Below are 21189 nucleotides of genomic sequence, written 5' to 3'. Positions count from 1 at the left end.
CCTGATGACAGCTGAGTTTCACAATCACTTTAAACCAGTCTAATCCCGTCAGCTTTAGAAGTCTCATGTTGAATCACTTAATCATAGGCATGGGGTGACTTGAGTCACTTAGCTTGTTGTTTCAGGACATATTTTACTTTGTGATTTCTCCTCCCCCAGGTAAGGACACCTAAAGGGCTAAGGGATCTGTGTCTTGCCTTCTAGACTTCCAGCTGGATGACTCTCCACCCCGTGTGCAGGGCTGTGGTAATGCTGTGCCTCTGTGCTAAAGGTTATAATCCAGCTGGAAACACCTCAGACTGATGCAGATTTCCTCTGAAATGTTTACATATGGCTGTGTCCTAGCAGACTTCCTACCAGATGAGATACCTTGTTGGATTTGTAGTAGCCTGTAGACAGCAAATAAGTGTCAGATTGACTGCAGCACAACAGGTGGTCGTGTGCACATACCTGATCTGGATAAGGTTTGTGCTGCCGAATGATCGGGTCTGATGTTCAGAGAGTTTGTCTGATAGAAAGGATGTTGGAATGGCAAACCTCAGACCAAGGGTAGGAACAGGAAAAGAGATGAGAGATGATTTGAAAGGAATGAGGACTGACTTGTAAGCAGTCTGTTCTGTGGCATAGAGACTGCGTCAAAAAGAAGGCTTTAGAAAGAGGAAGCTGGAATGTTCTCTTAAATTTCTTTAGCTGTGCTCTGGAGACTGAACTGAAGAGAGTTTGGTTGAATTAAGATTGTCCTGCTTTCTTTCAGAATGTGAAGTTAGGAACAAACGTGCTCCTGCAATACAGCCTTGATCCCTCCCTTAGGGTTAATGGCCAGTGTTCAAACATCCTATAAGTCTGAAAACAGAGTTGTCCTGTAGAGGTCTGTGTGCTTCTACTGCTGTAAATTCTGATTTTGGTCAGGTATAGCAAGGAAAGACACACTTTCCCCTCAGACTGTACTAAACAGGTTTATTCTTTGAGGATTTTTGGTCATGTCTAGGGAGTGCAGGGCCAACGGGCAACTTAGTCACCAAAAAAAATGGGAAACAGTTATATTTAGTCACTGTGAAGGTTTCTGGAAAACAGCTAGGTACACTCTAAATTGTTGATGTGATTTTCATTTTTTTTTTGTGGGGTGGAAGGAAGGAGGGTATTGCGTGTTAATTTAGCTGTGCTGCAGTTGCAAGTAACACACAGCAAAACACAATGTAGGTAACTTGATATCCTTTTCCTACTAGGATGCAGAAGGCTTCCTGTGCCTGAAAGATAGCTGTCATCCAGAACTGTTCTTGAATTATTCCCAGGTTACCAGCCTTTTTCTCTTTCCCCCACCTCCTTTTCTGTGAAACCCTATGTCGCCAAAACCAGAGAAAAAGCCTCAAACAATCAAACCACAAAACCCAACCAACAGAAAGCTGTAACTTGCAATCTATTGCGGTAGTATGATTGAGGTATAAGTCATAGCATGGCTGTGTGATAGAGAGGCAACAAGTTAGACTAAAGTGATGAGGCAGGAGGAAAAATAAATCTCAAATACTAGCTGTGTATAATACAGTGAATTCTGGGAGAATGCTGTAATAGTGAGAGAAGCATGATAGCTCTCTAATCACTAATTGGATTGTTCTTATATCCTCTTTTCCTTGACTACAGTTTTTCTATTACTTTAATGGAAAGCCATACCCTGGAAAGGACATACCATTTAAAGACAGGATCACTTGGGCTGGAGATCTTAACAAGAAAGATGCTTCTATCAGTATATCAAACATGCAGTTCCGGGACAACGGCACTTACATTTGTGATGTCAAGAACCCACCTGACATTGTTGTCAAACCAGGAGAAATCCGAGTTAGAGTTGTGGAGAAAGGTATTCACCCTATATGATTTTTTTCGTTCCTTCCTTTCCCTTCCCCTGCTTGTGTCTATATCATCTTTCTTGGGGGTGGGGGAGTAGCCTGGAGGGAACAACTGTCTTCTTTATTCTCTTATTCCAGGTCCTAATAATCGAACCAATGTTCTATCAGCTGTTAAAAAAACTGAATGTCATCCCCTTTTCTTCTATACCCCCTAATTCCTATGTTTTTAACAAGTATTAGCCAAAGCTGATGGAAGCTTTGGTGAAAACCCATCTTCTCATTTCAAATTCCTATTATTTTTTTTAATGTATTATGCTATATCAAGGGTTAGGATGACTTTTGAAATCTGGGGAGCAAGGAGAGAAAGTGGCAGACTCTTCTTTTTGGAATCCATCTGATATATTTATACTGGAAAACAGAACTAATAATCTGGCCTGAGCACGTACTGACAGGCAGTGAGATGTTACTGTCTTCAATGCAAAGGTGTTGGATGTGCATTCAATCTCTTTTACTCAGATATTCTTACGGTATTCCTGGTGACCCTTATGAACTGCAAGGGCTGGCTACTTGCAGTCATTTAAGGCTTCTGATTAGCATTTGGTAGCAATGATCAGAGTTCAAGAGCACTTAGATTCTGTATGTCAATTTGGCTTTTTATTTCTCTTGGCCTCTAGCTAAGCTGGAGGTCAGCCAAAGTGTGAGTGTTCATACAATGAAATTGTTCTTAGGGTGATCAGATTTCCAAATTTATATTTAATAAGGACAAGAATAAATGTTGAATTCATAAATGGTAGTGCTGATGGAACTATGCCATTAGATTTTAGTATGTTAGGGAAGATACCTGCATGTATGCTCTAATTAGAATGGTAATGCTGCTATAACAGGTGCGTACCCTGGTCATTCCATGTACTTAGGCAAGGTCTATATCTAACCTTTCTCTTCACAGAGCAGTATCAGTTGGATGGGACCTCTGGAGGTCCTGCTGCCACTTAGAGCTTTCTGTTTCTTGGAACTTTGAATCAGTCTATATAAAATAGGGTCAGTTTATTTTCTTAAATATATTGACAGTCTCTGTGAAGAAGTAGTAAAGCAACTGCTGGTTTGGTAAAGTCAGTGCTTCCTGCACTTGAAAAGGCGAAAAACCACAGAAACTAGGAAACTCAATATGCCTCAAAATAAATTTCTATATCTTTGCATGAGGCTCAAGCACATTCTCAGTCTTATGTACCTGAAAAGTATGACCATTTGTAGCACTCTCCTCCTTAAGAGCAGATGGATTTCTGAGCTGCTGAAAGGTTCTGGAAAGAAGGGATGTCTTCCTCTAAATTGTGGCCCAGGGAGATCCTCTTACCAGGTGTTTATGTACATCGATAGGATCTAAAGAAGACTGACCCAATCTCTTCAGTGGTGCCTAGTTACAGGATAAGAGACAATGAGCGTGAACTGAGACATGGGAAGTTCTGTCTGAACATAAGAAAACATATTTTTGCCGTGGTTCAACACTGGAATAGGTTTCCCAAAGAGGTTATGGAGTCTCGAATCCTTGGACATAGTCAAAACCAAACTGGACAGAGTGTTACACAAACTGTGCTAGCTGACCCTGCTTGAGCAGGGGGGTTGGCTTAGACGATCTCAAGACATCCCTTTCCACCTCAACAATTCTGTGATAATCAGATACAGGTATCTGAGAAAGATTTTTCTCTGTATGATGTTTTACCTGTTGGATCTTGTGCTGATCCGCTTGTATTTGGTGCAAGTAGCTAGTGTAGCATGGAGTCTTGTAAGAAACACCCTGGTCTAAGATGTTTCTTGCATTAAACATGATGTGGGGGAAGGGGAGGGACTTTGCTTCTTACTGGGAAATGCTATAAAGGTAGTCTGTGTATTCTTTATCTTGTAAGTCTTTTGTACTCATTCTCTGATTGGCTTTTATTTCTGGCTGCTCTTTCTTGGCCTACCTTCCCCTAGAACAATATTGGGGAAAACGTGAGTAAAGAGATACTGTGTTCCTATAAGCCTATTTCTAGTATCATACCGTGAACCTGACTTAAGAAGGAAAAGAAAGACTCTCTAAAAATGTATAGAGATCTATTTGGAGACACCAGAGTCTTAAGAGTGATCATGGGTGGTAACTAGGCTGTCTGCTGCATGCTGCCCAGAGAACACTGAGCCTTCAGGTGCTCATAGGTGGTTAGCGATGTGCTGTGCTCAAGTCTGCTTTCAAGTGTGCCTGCCTTTTTCCTGTTGGCCTTGCTGGGAATTGGCAGATTAATGTAATTTTTTTATTTTTTTTTTTTTCTAGCCTTCAGATACAAAATGAGATGGGGTTGTCCTCAGTGTCACTTGTGTTCCCTGACATGTAAACATTCTTGGTTCACTATAAACTCTCTTCTGAAGGACAGTGACATTAAGAACACTCTTGGTGTATGCTCTGTTCATACATTATTCTGCTGGCTGCCTGCTATCACTGCCACTTAGGCTGCATGTTATAATTCCTGGATATTACAGTAGTGCCTTCTCCTCTAAACAAACCCAAGGTCAAGAACATTTGTGCTTTGCACTTCTGTTAAACAGGGTATGCGGAAGAGTTGAATGTTTTCTCCCTTCTCTCCCCAGATAGCCTGCCTGCGTTCCCCATTGCCATGGTGGCAGGGATAGTCATCGGTACGGTTACAGGTCTCTCACCGCTCATCTCTATTGTCGTGTGTCTTGTCATCAGAAAGAACAACTCTAAAAAACGATACTCTGGGTAAGAGATCTCCCACCTCACCTGTAGATGATGTGAGGAACAGCAGCAGGATCAGAGGGGGAGGGCTTGGGGGGGGTAGGAGTTGCTTCAGCCAAGTCTTGGTAACCATGGCTAGAGATAGGGTATGGCCATGTGGAACACGTGGTGATTATCTTTGTACTGTGCGTGGAAAAAAAACTACTGACTGTGGGTTGCACCTGAAAATCACTAAATGTTGGAGTTGATCCCCAGCCACAAGCATGTATGCCCTAAGAACATTTAATCCAAGATCCCCTAGTCTGTTCCCCTCCCCTTTCTTCCAGCCCTGTTTCCCCCTACCACCCCTGGCCCCCAAAGAAGAAGTGCCACACGTGTACTTTTAAGGAATGCTGTGTGTTGAGATTAAGACTGGGTTTTTCAGTTACTGATGTCTGGCTTCTGAGCCTGGAGTATATTTCCCAAAACCCCATTCATCACCACACTTCAAAGTAAGGGAGGAATAGCCACTCTATATCCATTCTCATTCACTGTCTGGTTTTTGTTAACTGTTACCATCCCTGCAAGGTTTTCAGTGTTAGGAGGATAACTCCAAAGTGAAGCCCAAATCTTTGAGTGATCATATGAAAAAGCAACAAGACCTAACAAAGGCAGACTTGAGTCCTGTGGTGATGGAACTTGGTGCTGGTGGGGGCGGTGCTTCCTTTTTTCTTCTTCTCTCTAATTAGCTGGTAATTTGCTTCTGTGAGAAAGAATGAAAATTGCATATATAGTCTTAGAAACAAACCCCAAGCTTATAACTTTCTCCTGTTCTTTCCCCAACAAATATTCCTGCTTCCTGCAGGTTCTTTGGGTTGCCTGTGGGATAAAAGAAAATATCTCCAAAAATAAACTTGTGGGAATTTCTAAATTAAACTTTGCCCTATTGTTTTCCTAGTTGGAGAGTTTAGGGAAAGTGAGTTGGCTATTGCCCAGCGGTAAGGCTAAATACAGCAAAGGTGGCTGTGTGTGCTCAAAATCGTGTGGAAGGCCTGGTTTTCCCTTTCTGCATGTCCCCTTCCGCTAAGAACTGAGGAGAAGCCTGCAGCGTCATGTACCAACAGTGTGCATGAGGTGGTCTGCTTGCCTTGCTTCCCAGCGACCTGCCCTCCAGTGTCTTCCTGCTGAAGGACACGAGTTAGTGCTGAGCCTAGAGCAATAGTTTATGCACTGTAGTTTCTTGTAGTAGGTATAACTACTCTCTTGGGAAAGTAATCTCTGAAGTTTAAATACTGCTTTCACTGACCATGCCAGCTCTGCATGACATGTAAAGAGAAGCCAAGTGTGCTGTGACCAAACTTACGGACTGTCTTCTACATGATGCTAACCCAGTGTGTGGTGGTGGTGAGATACCCTTATTCTTAGTTAACCATTCTGCCTTGAACTGAGGTGGGCTGGGGCACTGCGCGGCATCTGGAACCCCTGCATGGCCACGGTCTCCGTTCGTGCTCTGACTTTGGTGTTTTGTTTTGTTTTTTTCCTTTCTGCTTTGGTGTGCTGGGATCGGATCCTGCTTACCTTCCTCTCCTTACAGAGATCCTGATATAGACGCCAGATTGGGAATGTAGCAGGGCTGGGTCTTCTCTTCCAGTCCCACTAGACACCATGGTAACTAATCAAATTGGTGGTTGCTGTTAATACCTCTGTGTGTGTGTGTACACATTCCTCTTCCTTTGCTGACTAACCAGCTAGCTCTCTGCTAACATAACTTCACTGTAATTTGTGCTGGAATCTGTTGGCAAAGGGATGATGCATTTCACTGGGTGCTTGGGTTTCATTGTCTCATGTCTAAGTGGGGTGGGATTGCTTCTTGTCCCAGATGGTGTCCCTCCATCTCTTCTAACAGGGAACTTGCCAGTGCATTGACTAAAGCACAGGAAATTCAGAGCCCTTTCTGTGTCAAAATGAGAGTGAGTTCCCCTTAAGTGTTCCTCTGGCTCAGACAATTCGGGTGTTTTAAAACTTGCAGTGATCTAAGTGCATTAGTTACTTAAAACTGCGTTATGACTTTTAGATAGTGTAGATCTGAGGAATTTCGTGAATAAACCAAACCATTAATGACTACATCATTTTGGTAACAGAAGGGCTAATTTGCCTCTACTTTGAGACAGTAGAAGCTCCTTGCTGTGGTGGCTGGGGGCAGTATTTTGTTTTTTTCCTTACTGCTGCACGTATGAAGAGCTAAGTCTTCAATGGTTAGGCTTACCATAGGATAAAAAATGATTGCCCTTTGAGGAGATGGTCTGCTTAATGTCACTGTCCTCATTTGTTTGTTTCTGTACTTGCTTTGTACACTGTCTGTCTGGAAAGATGGGGGGAGAGGATGCCCAGTGTTTAGAGGGCTGTGGTGGTAAAGGGGACTCCTGTGTTTGCTGTCAAGGAGTTGGTTCGTTTTCTTCCCTGGGTGCTTGGGTATGAGGAGGTAAACCTACTATTTAGGGGCCCATTACTGCATTACCCAAAAGCTACTGGCATTAAGTTTAAGGGAATTTGCTCATATGCTCAGCTCTAAGCAGATGGAAAGAAGCAAACAGAGAGTGAAAACTGGCAACCTTTGTTTAAGGGTGTTGGTCCTCGCCACAAGACAGTTTTCTTTAAAATACAAGGTTTGTCTGATCAGATATTCAAGTAGCTGTATCAGAGCACATAGCTTACATGTCGCGTGTGACTCTTAAAGTAATTATGCCAGAGACTAATGTCTGTTGTGAGTGGGCAGAATTATTTTGGGATTGTAGCCTAACCAAAAGCAGGAGGAGAACTAATGTGGAGTAGGGTAGGAAGTAGTAGTCTGGTATGGAGAGTGGGTGGCTTTTGCAAGTGTTTGCACTAACGGTAGCACTGGTATAACACTTGCCTCAGTGACTGGGACTGTTTGGCTCATAGTTAGAAGATAATTGCTGTTTACCACTGTTAACTGAGTCTGAAGCTTCAGTGAAGAAAACACGTATGTTTTTAGGCGGGTTGAATGGGAATATCTAGGGAACAGGAGTTTTGGAGGAGCTGCTGTCCCATGTTAATAGTTTTTCCTTTGTGTTGCTCACCAGTGAGACTCTGGGAGGAAGGAATGTCTGGGGAGAGATGGAGAATTATATGTGTTTATTTCAGAATCCATTATGTTCATTTTTACTTTGACATAATCTGCCACATTCATCTTGCCATCACTTTTTTTTATTTTGTTGTTGTTGTTTTTGTATTTCCTTTTTTTTTTTTTCCCCTGTGCCTCTTGAACATTGTCGTGCAAACTCTGCTCTGCCACCTCGTCAGCTGCAGTACATCTGAGCGTTTGATGTCACCGGTTAAGCAGGCTCCACAGAAGTTGCCCTCCGACACAGAGGGTCTGGTAAACAGCGTGCCCGCCAGATCACACCAGGTAAACTGCTCCCTGCTGCTTCCCAAAGGAGGATCCTCCTAGAGTGTGGGTATGGAAGAAACAAAGGCAGGGTGGGATGTATGAACCAGGTGTTCTCTGTTAAGGTGTTGAGGTCTGCAGGGTAAAGGTGTCTACTCTGAACAAGGGATGGGCAGTGAGCTGGGACTGGGGGAGTCTGCTGTAGAACGCTTAGTGGAACTGAAGGAATAGCATCTTGATACTAATTGAGATGCACTAATGTGTAAAAAAAGATGGTTCTGATCTTGTGTGTTAACATACACAAGTGGTAGTGAAGTGCAAGGATGAGAGCCTGGCAAGGATGAGGAGAGGGCAGTGGGTAGCTGTTTGATGTAGAGACAATGTTACTGGGTGTTACACACATCCGGTGGATAGAGCTGCCTAATCTGTTCTGGGATTGTAATGGGGAGGAGTTTTACTGTGAAGGTGCATGCTCTGTGGCATGTTCTTCCTTCACGAAGAAATGAGCCAGCGCAATGTAAACAGTGGCCAGCAATGATCAGTTTGAAGATGACTCTTGCTGCTGAGAGCTCTCGTCTGCTGAGCCACTCGGCTTACATGGGTTTGGAATTGCCAAGCTTTGTCTTGTTCGTGCTGGTGTTGGCAAGGTTCTTCTGCTGACTTAGAAAGGAGGTGGATCTCATTCAGACTTAACATCCCATGGGAAATTAGTCAGAGGCGGAAGAGCATAAGTCAGACAGGGATCCTACACAGTACATGAGTGCCTGTTAACAATATACAGGATTTCTGTATTTGTAAGCTGTTTCTTGTCTCTTGATTCGTGTATCTATCCCCAGTAATAAAACTCACCTGAGTGAGTTTAAGTCCAAAATGGATTTGTTTTTTTTCTTAATTAGTGGCCTTTCAGCAAGTGTCTGCAGAGTAGTGTGTGGACTGAGGGGTTTCTAAATCAGAATTGATACCTGGTTTCTTAATTTCTCCTGACAAAATAATGGAAATGTGTTAGCGCTACAGCACAAAAATACAGTGCTAGCAGTGAGCTGTATGAAGTCAAAGTCCCTACTCTGTTTGGTTTACAGTCTTTTTTCTAAATGCATAGTTCTTTGCAGCTGCAGTGTTTCCTGAATTTTAGCACATAGGCCCACAAAGCTACCTACAGACTTGAGAGAACACCTATTCTCAGAACGTAAAGGAGACAGGCTGAAGTTATAAGATTTAAAAATAGTTCAGATTTTGACTGGAGTGGGTCTAGTAGCAGCAGGCTGCCTGTAAGGCCTATATAAAGCTCTTATTTTCTAGCTCATGGGAGTAGCTTCTAGAATGGGTGAAATAAACAAGTGTTTCCAGTCTTCCCCCTGAAGGAAAAAAAATTAAAAAGCCTATGTGTGGGATGTATGTTGCAGCAGCTGTTGGGATCAACATCCCTGGTCAAAAGACCAAGATGCTTTATCTAATTACTGTCACGGTACAAAGCAGTACATGCGAGTGCCCTGAGAGCTACATGAAGCTCTGTGCTTACATCTTGAAAGCAGAATTAGTTTGTAACGTTGTAGTGTGAAAGCTTGCTGTGTCCTCACCCTTCTGTGTCCCCAGTGTTCTGGGTCTCAGTGTAGGGCAAGGAACATGTCAGAGTAAATCTAACTCAGAATTGGTGTGCTTTTGCCCTTCTGTAGTCACTCCAGTCTGGTTATTCCTTGACAGAGTCCTCCAGAGTCTTCCCACAGGTAAGTTCCTAAGGGAGAACCCGAAGTGTGAACACTCTGACCTCAAAGGAAAAATACAGGAAATGGTTTTAGTTTTGTTTAGTTTTTTAGTTTTTGAATATTTTTTGTCAGGCAAAGAGAGCTTTGTCTGGATTTTGATTTATTGGCAAACATGTGTAGCAGTGATTCTTCTACCTTCTGTTATGCATTTGCCCCATCTTTACAGAACAGCAAGTAAACATATTTACTTTTCTTTAAAACGATCCACAGTAGAATCAGGGTAGATCAGATTTTGAACAAATGGTTTAAATCAGTAAGGAAACTAAATTTCAGTTGATTACACTTACATTTTTAACTTCTAGCCATTGTGTTTTTGTGTTTTGTGTCTCTTTTTTTAAGGGTGTTATCAACGTGCAAATTAACATATTTGAAATCTAGCATCATGTATGAGTAAAGCCTGATTTTTTTTTGGCAGTCAATACATTAGTTGTAGTATTCAAGCTTTTGAGCTGTTGTGAAATGCTGATATTGAGGTTCCTCACAGTTCCCAGAAGCTGTTGCAGGCTGCTTGCCAGTTCAGGCGCACTTTTGTTTCTTGGATTGTCTGCCGGTTTTAGACCAGTGGTTCATGCAGTCAGTGCTCCCGTCGGACAGCAAAGGCCTGTGGGCTTCCTTGTAGCCTTTTACTTTGTAGGATGTAGCTGAACGCTTTGTGCTTCACTGGTGAAGAACTGTGGATATGAATACACAACCCTTGCCTCTGGAAGTTAAAAACAGTAATAGAGGTGTTCACTCTCAAGGAGTGACATTTAAATTACATTTATTAAATGAAGTTTATTCATTTTGTTATTTATGTGTCAGCGTAAGAACCTGTGATGAAGTATTTGTCCACATGGCTTCTCAGCTGAATTTGCATTTGAGCCTGCACCTCCTTTGTGGTTTGTGTGCAAGTTTATGAAGTGTGGACCTTGCATACTCTGGAGTGCCCCAGAGTGCTGAAAATGTGTGTGTCTGATTCTGTGAATGTTCAGCTGGTTGAATCAACTCCACTTCTTTTCACTGTGTCTTCCTTCTCAGCAGGTATGTTTTATCCTGTGAAGTTTTTATGTGGTGTTTCTTCTCCATGCCATCATTCCGTAGTGACTCATATTCTACCATGACTGTTGCTTGGATGAGTAAGAGAAACATTTCCAGCAAAGGCAAGAACTATACGTGTTTCCCAGATGGATGTCTGTGTTTAGCTAGTAATCTGCTTTGCAGCAAGCAAACTGGAAGGCAGGTGTGTGTTGTCCCAAGATCTGCTAACTCCAAGGTGGCTGCCATTTGTCTTTGTGCTTTGCAAGTAGCTGCGTATTCATTTCTGGGCAGGCTGAAGAACCACTGACCTTAAAGTGTGGCTTCAGTGAAAGTGCATTTCTGATGTACAGAACAGTATGGTATAGAGCTCGTAAGCTGTTGGAGTGAATGAAGGACTCAGCATTCTGATTCAATGTGAATCACGCAAAGCCATTTATTACAGAAACAAGCTGCCTTATATATGCAAGTATTCTCTGATCATGTGTGTGCGCTGGAAGCATGCATTCACTAATTGGATATCATCTATGTTCACGAGCCGTCCATGCACTGGAGTCTCACTGCTGATCGGTCCGTTGATTTACATCGTGGTGAGGCCCTGTTATTGTAGAACTGCCTCACCCCCACGGCAGGTCCTGTTTTCAGCTTTCCGAGGTAGCCTTGAAATTCCTTTGGGCCTGGCTTGTTCAATAACAAATGTCCATCTAACAGAAACCCATCTACAGTAAGCGGGTATGCGCCTCAATGTAGAAGCGGGAAGCACTAAAGCTGCATAAAATGCAGATCTCTGGCTTTGCTTTTTCTGATTTGAGATGCACCTGAACATGCTCTGTTCAAGCTCTGTTCCAGGCTTTTAACTGGACCCCAGGACCCTGAGAAGGAGCAGTTCATGGTGCCAGGAATCCTGATTTAAATCTCAGATAAATTTCCTGGAGCTGGAATTTATGGTACTTGCAACATCTTTCAGAATCTAAAAAGAAATCTGAAAATACTGTAGACCACTCTTATACTGTGGTGGTCTAACTTTGCAATTCCTTTTTCTTTGCTGTGATTTGAAATTGCTTTGTCAGCTGACAAAGCAAAATCAAACTTTGCTGAAAAACCTTTAGCAAGGTATCAGTACTGCTGCTACTCTTTTCCCTTTGTTCTGAATGGAAATATTACAAGATTTAGGGAAGTGTTGTGTTTTATGTGGCAGTGCTGGTCAGTCTTCTGGTTCTGAAGAGTCAGAATGATCTTATTTGGGATTAGGCAAAAGTTGTGAATTGTTTGGACTTTTACTGAAGCTTTCACTTGTGGAAGAAGAGTCTTTACAAAGATTCAGATCACTGGGGAATATGAAATGCTGGAAAAATGGACCTGGTACTGATTATAATCAGCTAGAAAATCAGCAAATCAAATAGATGGAGCTCTATAATAAATCCTTCAACCTCCTTTTCTCTGTGTTAGCTAATCTACCAGTTCTTTAGGTGATAGTGAACAGATCCAGATTGCTTGGTTTGTGGATCAGGCGATCACAGCAGTCAGTCTCTCTACCACCACCTAACATGCTGGTTACAGCCAAATAACTATTAAATGTGGCATAAAATCAGAATAGTGGTAAGATGACCGATCCTGAATGAACTCGTGTGATAGAAAATTGACCCATCAGAATTACTGAAATAAAACTGGAAATGCCATAATGAGTACTTTGTGCGGTTACTGATTTTATTTATTTATTTATTTTTAAACTGATAGGAAGTGCTGAATTTCTCATATCCTGGAACTATCACTTCAGGCAGATGAGACTTCCAGAATAGCTTACAAATAAACCTTAGGGTCACTTTGCCTTAAGGTTTGTATAGGCACTGCACTCTAATTGGAACTAGTAATGTAATCCTGATATAATGTTGGAGACCAGAACAACATGAGAGAAGCGAGTTAAAAAAAGAGGAGAAAAAAGAAAAAAAGTAGCTCTAGTGACACTTTAAATGCAAATTTTTTTTTTTTTTTTTTTTAGAATTTCCTCAGCCTGTTATTTATATTCAGCATGTTATATATGCTCTCAAATTTTCATCCATCAGTCTCCTTACTCTACATTTTTTCTTTGTCACTTGGGAAATGCTTTACCTGGAAGGAAGAAACTTTGGGTTTAAACTACCTCTGAAAGAGAATGGTGTACCCTGTTTCCCTGAAAATAAGACCTCCCCTGAAAATAAGACCCAGATGATTTTTCAGGATTTTTTTAGGATTCTTGAAATATAAGCCCTACTCCAAAAATAAGCCGTAGTTACAGTTCATTAACAAAAGTCAATTTAAATAGTGTTCAGGCAGCTATACATGTAAAAAAGTAAAATTAATTGGCAATACAGTGCAGCAGGACAGATAGACCCTTCACACCCCCAAAAGAATCTCACTCAAAAGACCCCACAAGACCCAAAACAGTAAGGGTTGGCAAGTGCTGGGCTCTCACACATGGATCAGAGTTATGGTGATGTTCCAGAATGTGTTGACATGACTATATTTGAATAAATGTTGATATTTTTTTTTTGTTCAAGAATAAATGTAGATTGTTGTTCATGGAAAAAATAAGACAGCCCCTGAAAATAAGCCCTAACACATCTTTTGGAGCAAAAATTAATAAAAGACCCTGTTTTATTTTCGGGGAAACAGTATTTAGCAGGTGCATGCTTTGCTATTGTGTTGGGGTAGCAGCTGTGCAAAAGTACACCTATATGGTCCTTCACAGATTTAACGTCCTGTACAGAAGGTCTCTTTTCGTCTCTGCCCCCTAATTGCTTTGGAAGATGGATGAAAGAAGGATTTCTGGGTCAGTTCCATAGAGAGGTTTTTCTAGTTTGGCAGGATGCCAAAAGTACTGGGGAGAAGGAGGTGGGAGAAATGCCTGTGAAGGATACTTCTTCCTGGGACAACGGGGAAACAGAGTTAACATAGATGAAATTATTTTGAAGCAAGAACCGCTAAAAAAGCCACAACCGAACTAAAAGATCTCTCCCTGTCATTTTCCTCACCCCCAGGCAGGGCAGTCCCTTTCCCTACTGCATGTGTGGGGTGTGTGTGGATGTGTGGTCTCTCTGCTCAGGTCACTTGGGAGGTGGTTGCAGCCTAATGGGAGCTGCAGGTCAGACCTTTCCACAAGGGTCCTGCCTGTTTCATTGGGTACCTGCCCATTACAGGCTGCAGTCGTGTCCCGAGTCCGTCTCCAATACCTGTGGTTTGCTCTCCTGTGGGCTGCGTTTGGGAGGACGTGGTGTTCTAGGAAGGCGCTGGCACGTTTGCACGCTCTGCTGAAAGATGGTGCTGTAGTGTCCTTCACTGCAACGCAGCAAATGTAACTAAGGCGCGTGGCTTTGCTTGCCCGGTGTGTCTGTGGAGGTGCTCACTACCTGGGTTGGCTCAGAAGTCTGGTAAGAATTCTGCATTACTGCACCATTTCAGTATTTTCTGGCCCATCACTTGCTTGGGCAGTGACTGGTGTCACAAGGTGGCTGCAGGTTTGTTCTCTCACTTGTTATCTGAGTGGTACAGCTGCGCTGGGATTTACAGGGTTTGAGTGGCAGCATGGGAAGCGTAATCTGCTGTCTACTGGTAAATCTGTAGTGCAGTTCCTCTGAAGAATAATAAATCTGGCATGCATCTGACTAAGCCATGTATCTTTGCTCCATAGCACGTAAGAATTGCTGCTTTTCAGATCAAAGGATTCTAGATTCGGCTTTTTTGTGAGAAGCAAGCAGCCGTAACAGTTTTTAAGGGAGGAAATGGTGCTGTTTGGCATGCTCCTGACAGGAGAAAGGTGGCAGAGTAGAGCTCATTTCTGGGTGAAGCCTCATTCCACCTGCTTCAAAGTGCTTCATAAAAGCTCTGTGGTCTTGCTTTAGCTTTGGTCTTGCTGCAGCCCCTCTGGAAGGGAGGGGCAGTATGGCCTATTCTGAAAAATACTGATTGTTTGTTTTTTTAATTTTATTCTGTTCCCAGGGCCCAGTCATTTACGCGCAGTTAGACCACTCTGGAGGACAGCACAGTGACAAGATTAACAAATCGGAGTCTGTGGTCTATGCTGATATTCGGAAGAACTGAGAGGAGATCCTAAGCTATCCAAAGGAAAACACACATTCAGACTGGAATTGCTTGAACAAGATTTGACCCAGAGAACTCACATGTGGCCTTTGATGCCTAGACTAGGACCAATGCATGTGCATACAGAGGGAAAGATATATATGTATTGTGTGTAAATAGTCTATTTAATCGTACAGAAGTGAGACCAATGTTGCATGTTGAAATGCGGTAAGAATTTTGCTTATAAATTGCCAATATTCTTTTTTGTATCTTGTGTGACGAGAGAGAAAGTGAAAACTCGCATCACAATTTTAAAATATTTTTATCTTGATTTTTAATGGAGAAACTGGAAGATGCCTGAAGATTCTAGATTGACCTGGATTCTTTTTTTTGCTTATAGGAACTAATTTCTTTTGTTGAGGTGAATATAAAGAAGACACCTTCTTTATATTCACAGATTTCTGTATGTATACAGTATCTTCATTGTTCTTGGTCAGATTCTCAGTATGAGCTGCCTTTTCATACTAACTAGACACTCCCACTGGTTTTGTAAGCCAAATTGTGATTCCTAGCTATCAGAAATGTATGTCTTAGCAGTGTAAGTGAAGGAAATGTTTAGGCCTACCTGACCTGTGTAAAACAGGTCACAGAACTGTTTACTTCTGTACTGAGCCCACCTATTCAAGCTTAGTCCTTTAAGGCACAGGGATAGTGTTGATCTAATGAATTTTGTGAAATGGTAGTTTACCTGTGAAAACTCAAAAGCTAGTGAGTTAAAGGGATAGGAAGCTGCAGCTGTAGGTGGTTGCCTCAGACTGTTGAACCTTCCAATGAAGTGTTTCTTCCTCAAAGCTCTGTCATTTCATATAAGCATGAAAAAGGGCTGCAAGGGATCTGGAAGCTGTAGTATCAAAGTATCACAGTATGTTTGGGATTGGAAGGGACCTCAGAAGATCATCTAGTCCAATCCCCTTGCTGGAGCAGGAACGCCTAGGTGAGGTCGCACAGGAATGTGTCCAGGCGGGTTTTGAATGTCTCCAGAGAAGGAGACTCCACAACCCCCCTGGGCAGCCTGTTCCAGTGCTCTGTCACCCTCATTGAGAAGAAGTTTCTTCTCAAATTTAAGTGGAACCTCTTGTGTTCCAGCTTGATCCCATTACCCCTTGTCCTATCATTGTTTGCCACTGAGAAGAGCCTGGCTCTGTCCTCATGGCACTCACCTTTTATATATTTATAAACATTAATGAGGTCACCCCTCAGTCTCCTCCAAGCTAAAGAGACCCAGCTCCCTCAGCCTTTCTTCATAAGGGAGATGCTCCACTCCCTTAGTACTCCCTGACCTCTCTCCCATGGCTCCATTATACCACTTTTACTTCCGTAGAGATGTTTTATCTGTTCTTAAAAGCCTGTAGTGAAGGCTGAATGACCTCTGCAAAAAATCTAGGGCTTTACTCTTAGATTTTTTTTTTTTTTGGTGTATTTTTGTGTGTAACTTACATTTGCACAGAGGATGCAGAAGGCAGTTTATTTCCTTCCTCACTACAAGTCTACTGCTTGAATATAATTTCCCAACTTCTTGTTTCTACATTAAATTCCTTGTAGATTGTTAAGGATCTCTGATGATTCTTTTCCTCTGAAGAGGATCTTTCTTTAGCTGACCCATTTGTCTCCTGAAATCTGGTGCTCAATACTAGAAGTGGCATTCCAACTGAGGGCTTTTCAGAGTAGCATGTAGTAGGGGGATTTCTGTTTTGTACATCCTAATGTGGTTGCTTTTTTTGTAGCAGCAAATAATTTTAAGTTTGGTCTACTGTAACCCCTTCTGTCTGATTTTACACATTTTTCTAGTTCAGTCTGTTTCACAGAATCAGTCAGAGAATGGTTGTGGTTGGAAGGAACCTCTGGAGATCATCTAGTCCAAACCCCTCCTCATGTAGGTTCAGCTGGAGCAGGTTGCCCTGCACGGTGCCTGTTTGGGTTTTCCGTATCTTCATAGATGGAAACTACAATGTCTGTTGGCAACCTGTTCCACTGATCACTTAGAGTAATCAAACAGTAAAAAAGTGCTTCCTTATGGTCAGGTGAAATTTCATTTTTTAAAATTTCTGTCCGTTTCTTCTTGTCCTGCCAGTGAGCACTACTGAGAAGAGTAGTGCTCTTAATTCCTTCTCATCAAGTATTTACACACATTGATAAGAGTCCTTTCAAGCCTTCTCTTCTTCAGGCTGAACAGTCCCAGCTCTTTCAGCCTTTCCTCATATGAAAGATGCCTCACTTTATCATCATTGTGGCGCTGCACTGGACTTGCTCCAGTATGTTCATCTCTCTCTTGTACTGAGGAGGCCAGAACTGGACACAGGACTCCAGGTGTGGCTTCAGCAGTGCTGAGTAAAAGGGAAGGATCTCCTCACTCGACCTGCTGGCAGTACTTTGCCTAATGCAGCCCAGGATACCATTTGCCTTCTTTGAGGCAGGGACACATGCTGGCTCCTGTTTGTCTTGGTGTCCACCAGGACCCCCACAGGGCCTTTTCTGCCAAGGTGCTTCCCAGCTGAGTGGCCCCCAGCAAGTACTGGTGTGTGGGGTTGTTCCTCCCCAGGACTTTGTTCTTCACCTTCACGAAATTCCTCTTAGCCAAGTTCTCCTGCCTGTCTGGGTCCCTCCAAATGACAGCACAACCATCTGGTGTGCTAACAACTAGCAGCTCCTCCTGGTTCCATATTGTCTGCAAATTTGTCTCTACTGAAATGATGTTGTGGCTTTTTCAGACATCATCTTCAGTTTGTCAGTTGAAAACTCGGTTTAAATTCTGATCCTGTCCTTGTGAGCTTGCAACACTCTTTGCTTGCTACTTGCGAACTTATGCTTATGTTCCACTGTAACATCAAGTCAATGAAAAAATTGCTTTGGGCAGATTCTTTCAGAACCACATTAGATAATCCTTTAGTTATGACAGTGCAACTTCAGTAACTGTTTTGTGTGCAGTGGTTTTTTTTCCTCCAACAAAGTTGGGTATGCCAACACTACAGTCTTTCATCAGGATCAGGCTTCACTGGTTTCCTGACAAACACCTGCCTTTGTTAGAAGCCTCATTAAGATGAGGATGAATCCTGCTGCTGCCATTTTACTTGTCTACCAGGCCATTACTTCCCAACAGTTGTCTTACACTTAGTATGAAATTAATGCTTTTGACATGGTTGATGGAGAAACTTGATTTTGATCTGCCTCTGTTCATCCCTGTGCATCATCATCTTTCTCTCCAGACATTTTAGAGTAAGAGGGAAAAATGTGAGGGATGTAGCAATCAAAAACTTGCTGCTATGAGAAGATAGAGCTGTACTTGGCTCTGAAGTCTGCTATTAATGTTTATTTCTTTTCTTGCTGGAATATATGGGAGAATCTGAGCACAATCCTGATCTTATGCTGATTTGAAGAAACATGCCGATCTGGTTGGTGCTGACTTTAGGAAACGTGCTGATCTGGTGCTAACTTTAGGAGACTTACTGGTCTGGTTGGTGCTAACTATTATAACCTTAGGAGACATCTCCTCCTGTTGTTTTTGTTTAGCTACAGGTATGTTCCTATTGCCTGTCATGAGGAGACTCATTTCAGGGCTGGTTGGATCCTCTTTGTGAAGGTAAAATGAACTTGGAAGTATTTTTAAAAATACTGAGTATCTTTTTAGAAAGAAACAAATGTCCCTTCCCCCAGGAATAGCAGAAATCAATCTGAATCCCTCTCCAGTGCAAAGGCTGTTGAATAATTTATTATCTTTGGTTTTTTGTTTTGGTCATAGAAAGATGAACAATGTAGCTATTACATATCTTACTCAGGCTGAAGTCAAAAGAACTTGAGACAATGTGAGACAACACTTGTGAACTTTCTGTCCCTCAGGTTATCTTAGGTCATTTAATCCTGCGATAGCCTATGCTGATGAAAGGGACTGATACTAAGTTGGCTTACTTACTAATGTCTCAGGAGACAGAGGACTTCTACTTCCTTGATAGGTAGTGAGCAGAGATTAAAGTCAGACAAGGTCATCCTATCCTGATGTTATGGTGATCAGAAGTTTAACTCTGTTTGCTCTACTGCTATTCTTTTAAATCGCTGGTGCTGTTGTTTGCAGGTGGGAAGGAACAGCTTGGACTTTGAGGAACACTAAGTGTGTTGACCTTGTCCTGCTGTAGTGTTGCTGCTAGCTCTTTTTGGGACCATCTGTTTTAAAAAGAAGTGCTGTATGGCAGGCTTGCTGCAGCACAGCTGAGGGACAAGCAGCCAATGACTAAAGCTGTTACGTGGGTCATTGCTCTTGAATAGTGGGGCTGGGAAGGTCTGTGTGATGTAAAAGTCTTGCAATGAATTTTTTTTATTTATCAAGCAAACAAAACTGTGAACAATTTGAAATCCATCTCAGCTAAGGGGGAAAAAAAAAAAAGGTCTTATGGCTAAAAGTGACCTTCTACCCATTATAGGAGTGCAGTTTTGGATTGCCAGCCTGGGCTCTGGCAGCTGAGCCAGTTGTCACCCCCTAGAGCCAGGGATACAAATGGCATCATTCATTGTCCCTGTTTTCAACAGAACTGCAAAGTGGAAAAGTTTTGTCTTTTTATTAACAGTGGATATATTCCTCCTTATTTTTGATTACCAGAAATGAATTTTGAGAAGAGGATTACAAATAACTGTGAAGTATCAATCTAAGTAAATTGGTAGCTGTACTCAGCATATCAAATTGCCCCTTTTGACTTCAACAATTGTTCTGTGCGGGAGATGGTTGGCATGTTTGTGAAATGGCATCAAGAGCCATTATAGGGTGGCAAACACGTCCCTGTGACTAATTGAGTTACGTGTCATTTATAACTGGAGAACCTGTAGGGTTTTGTTTTCTCTCAGAGCTTTAGTGATATTTCAATTTGTGACTAGAAGAGCTGGAATTAGGTTTTAAACTTTTTTAAACCTGTAAGAACTGTTTAGGTAACCATCTGTCTTGTAGCTGCAATAAGTGTGTGTATGCAACTACATGACTCTAGAGTGGATTCATTGAGGTCAAGTGTAGGCTGTTTGATTTATAACCAACTCCTCCACTCTGTATTGAAATCTCATATTGTAATTTTACGTTATTAATGTATCTACCTAGGACCTCAAATACAAAATGTTTTTATTGTATAATAGGTGATGGAAATACTGTCTTTAAAACCATCAAAGCTGAGAAGGTAAGACTTATGGGCTGTGGCCACATCCCTACAGTGCTAGTATTTAGGTAACATATTTATATGGGAGACTACAAAATCATATTAACTATGCTCAGCAATTATACTCTTCTCGAGGCTTCTCTTTCCCTTCTCTTCACTGCCCTAAAGCTAATAAGCCCTTTCATTTAAAGGTATTTTTGCACTCCAAAATGTACGTTTTAAAGTTCAATGCCTTTGGACATCAGTGTGCTGTGCAATCTTTTCTGTCTCCCTGCAGTGCCAGCTGTTTTTATGTGGTAAATGTAATTGGGAACATGGACTGGGTACTTTTCTTTTGTAAACCTCTGTCTTGGAGGTATGCAAGGGAACAAACACCTGTAAGACAGGTGTCTAATCTGTATGAGGGAGCTAGATATGCATTGCATGGCCTGATTACATGAACAGCCAGTGAACCAACGGTTAGTGCTTTTGCTTTTACAAACTCATCTGGAAACAGTTATCTTGGATGTTTTTTTTCTTCAATGGACCTTCATGTTTTCTATTGCAATCTTGTGAATATTTTAATACACTTTTTTTTTTCCCCCTTACTGGTTTGCTGAATGACTCTTATTTGGCTAGGGACTGGGAAGGGGACTGAAATACACCTCTTTCTGGGAATATTCTTCAGTCAGTGCAGTCTGTCAGCTCAGTGAACAACACAGCTGGAGCGTTCACCATTTGAATTGATACCCTATATTACCACTTCAGCTAGGAGAACTAAGAAATGCAAGTGAAAGATGTAGCAGAATACATGTAGGAGAGAAATAGCTTCATGGTAGGACAGACTCTGGAAAAGGGGAACTGACAGACCATCAGGTAAGAGTGGAAAATGCTTTCCTTAAGGTATCCTGCACAAATACTTTGCACAGGATAATATAACATTACACATGGGGTGAGAAAGGAGCAGACGTAAGTACAACAATGTGCTACAGAGTTGTTTCCTTGCCCTGTTGGAGTGATTACTCAGACGGGACTGGAGGAAAGCAGGGGGTGGAGAGAGACTCAATAACAGGACTTTGTAAAACTCCAGCATTTCAAAGCCTTCATTTTCCTGAAAGCTGAATCCCGAAGAAGCTACTGTGTCTCACAGTTATCTTTTTCTCCTGGGTATAAATTCCTGATCTTCAGTACTGACTCCTGGCTTTGGTGGAAGAGGTCTTGGAGAACCTGGCGG

At 42.1% G+C, this 21189-nt stretch overlaps 1 protein-coding gene across 4 annotated transcripts in view; it reads left to right on the top strand.

The window, feature by feature from the left end:
• MPZL1 (myelin protein zero like 1) overlaps positions 1–20563 on the top strand; it is a 38811-nt gene extending 18248 nt beyond the window's left edge. Inside the window, exons 3-7 of one of the 4 annotated variants that reach the window (XM_065076830.1) lie at positions 1639–1852; positions 4458–4590; positions 7870–7975; positions 9628–9678; positions 14707–20563. In XM_065076830.1, coding sequence (XP_064932902.1) covers positions 1639–1852; positions 4458–4590; positions 7870–7975; positions 9628–9678; positions 14707–14808 — 606 coding nt within the window. In that variant the 3' untranslated portion in view covers positions 14809–20563. Of the gene's footprint in view, positions 1–1638; positions 1853–4457; positions 4591–6139; positions 6214–7869; positions 7976–9627; positions 9679–14706 lie in introns of all 4 variants that reach the window. The other 3 variants (XM_065076839.1, XM_065076848.1, XM_065076856.1) reach the window with 3 other exon arrangements.
• Positions 20564–21189: the final 626 nt, after the last annotated feature.

This window comes from Columba livia, chromosome 1 (genome assembly GCF_036013475.1).
Source record: "Columba livia isolate bColLiv1 breed racing homer chromosome 1, bColLiv1.pat.W.v2, whole genome shotgun sequence".
NCBI lineage: Eukaryota > Metazoa > Chordata > Aves > Columbiformes > Columbidae > Columba > Columba livia.
This window is presented reverse-complemented; position numbering and strand designations above follow the sequence as displayed.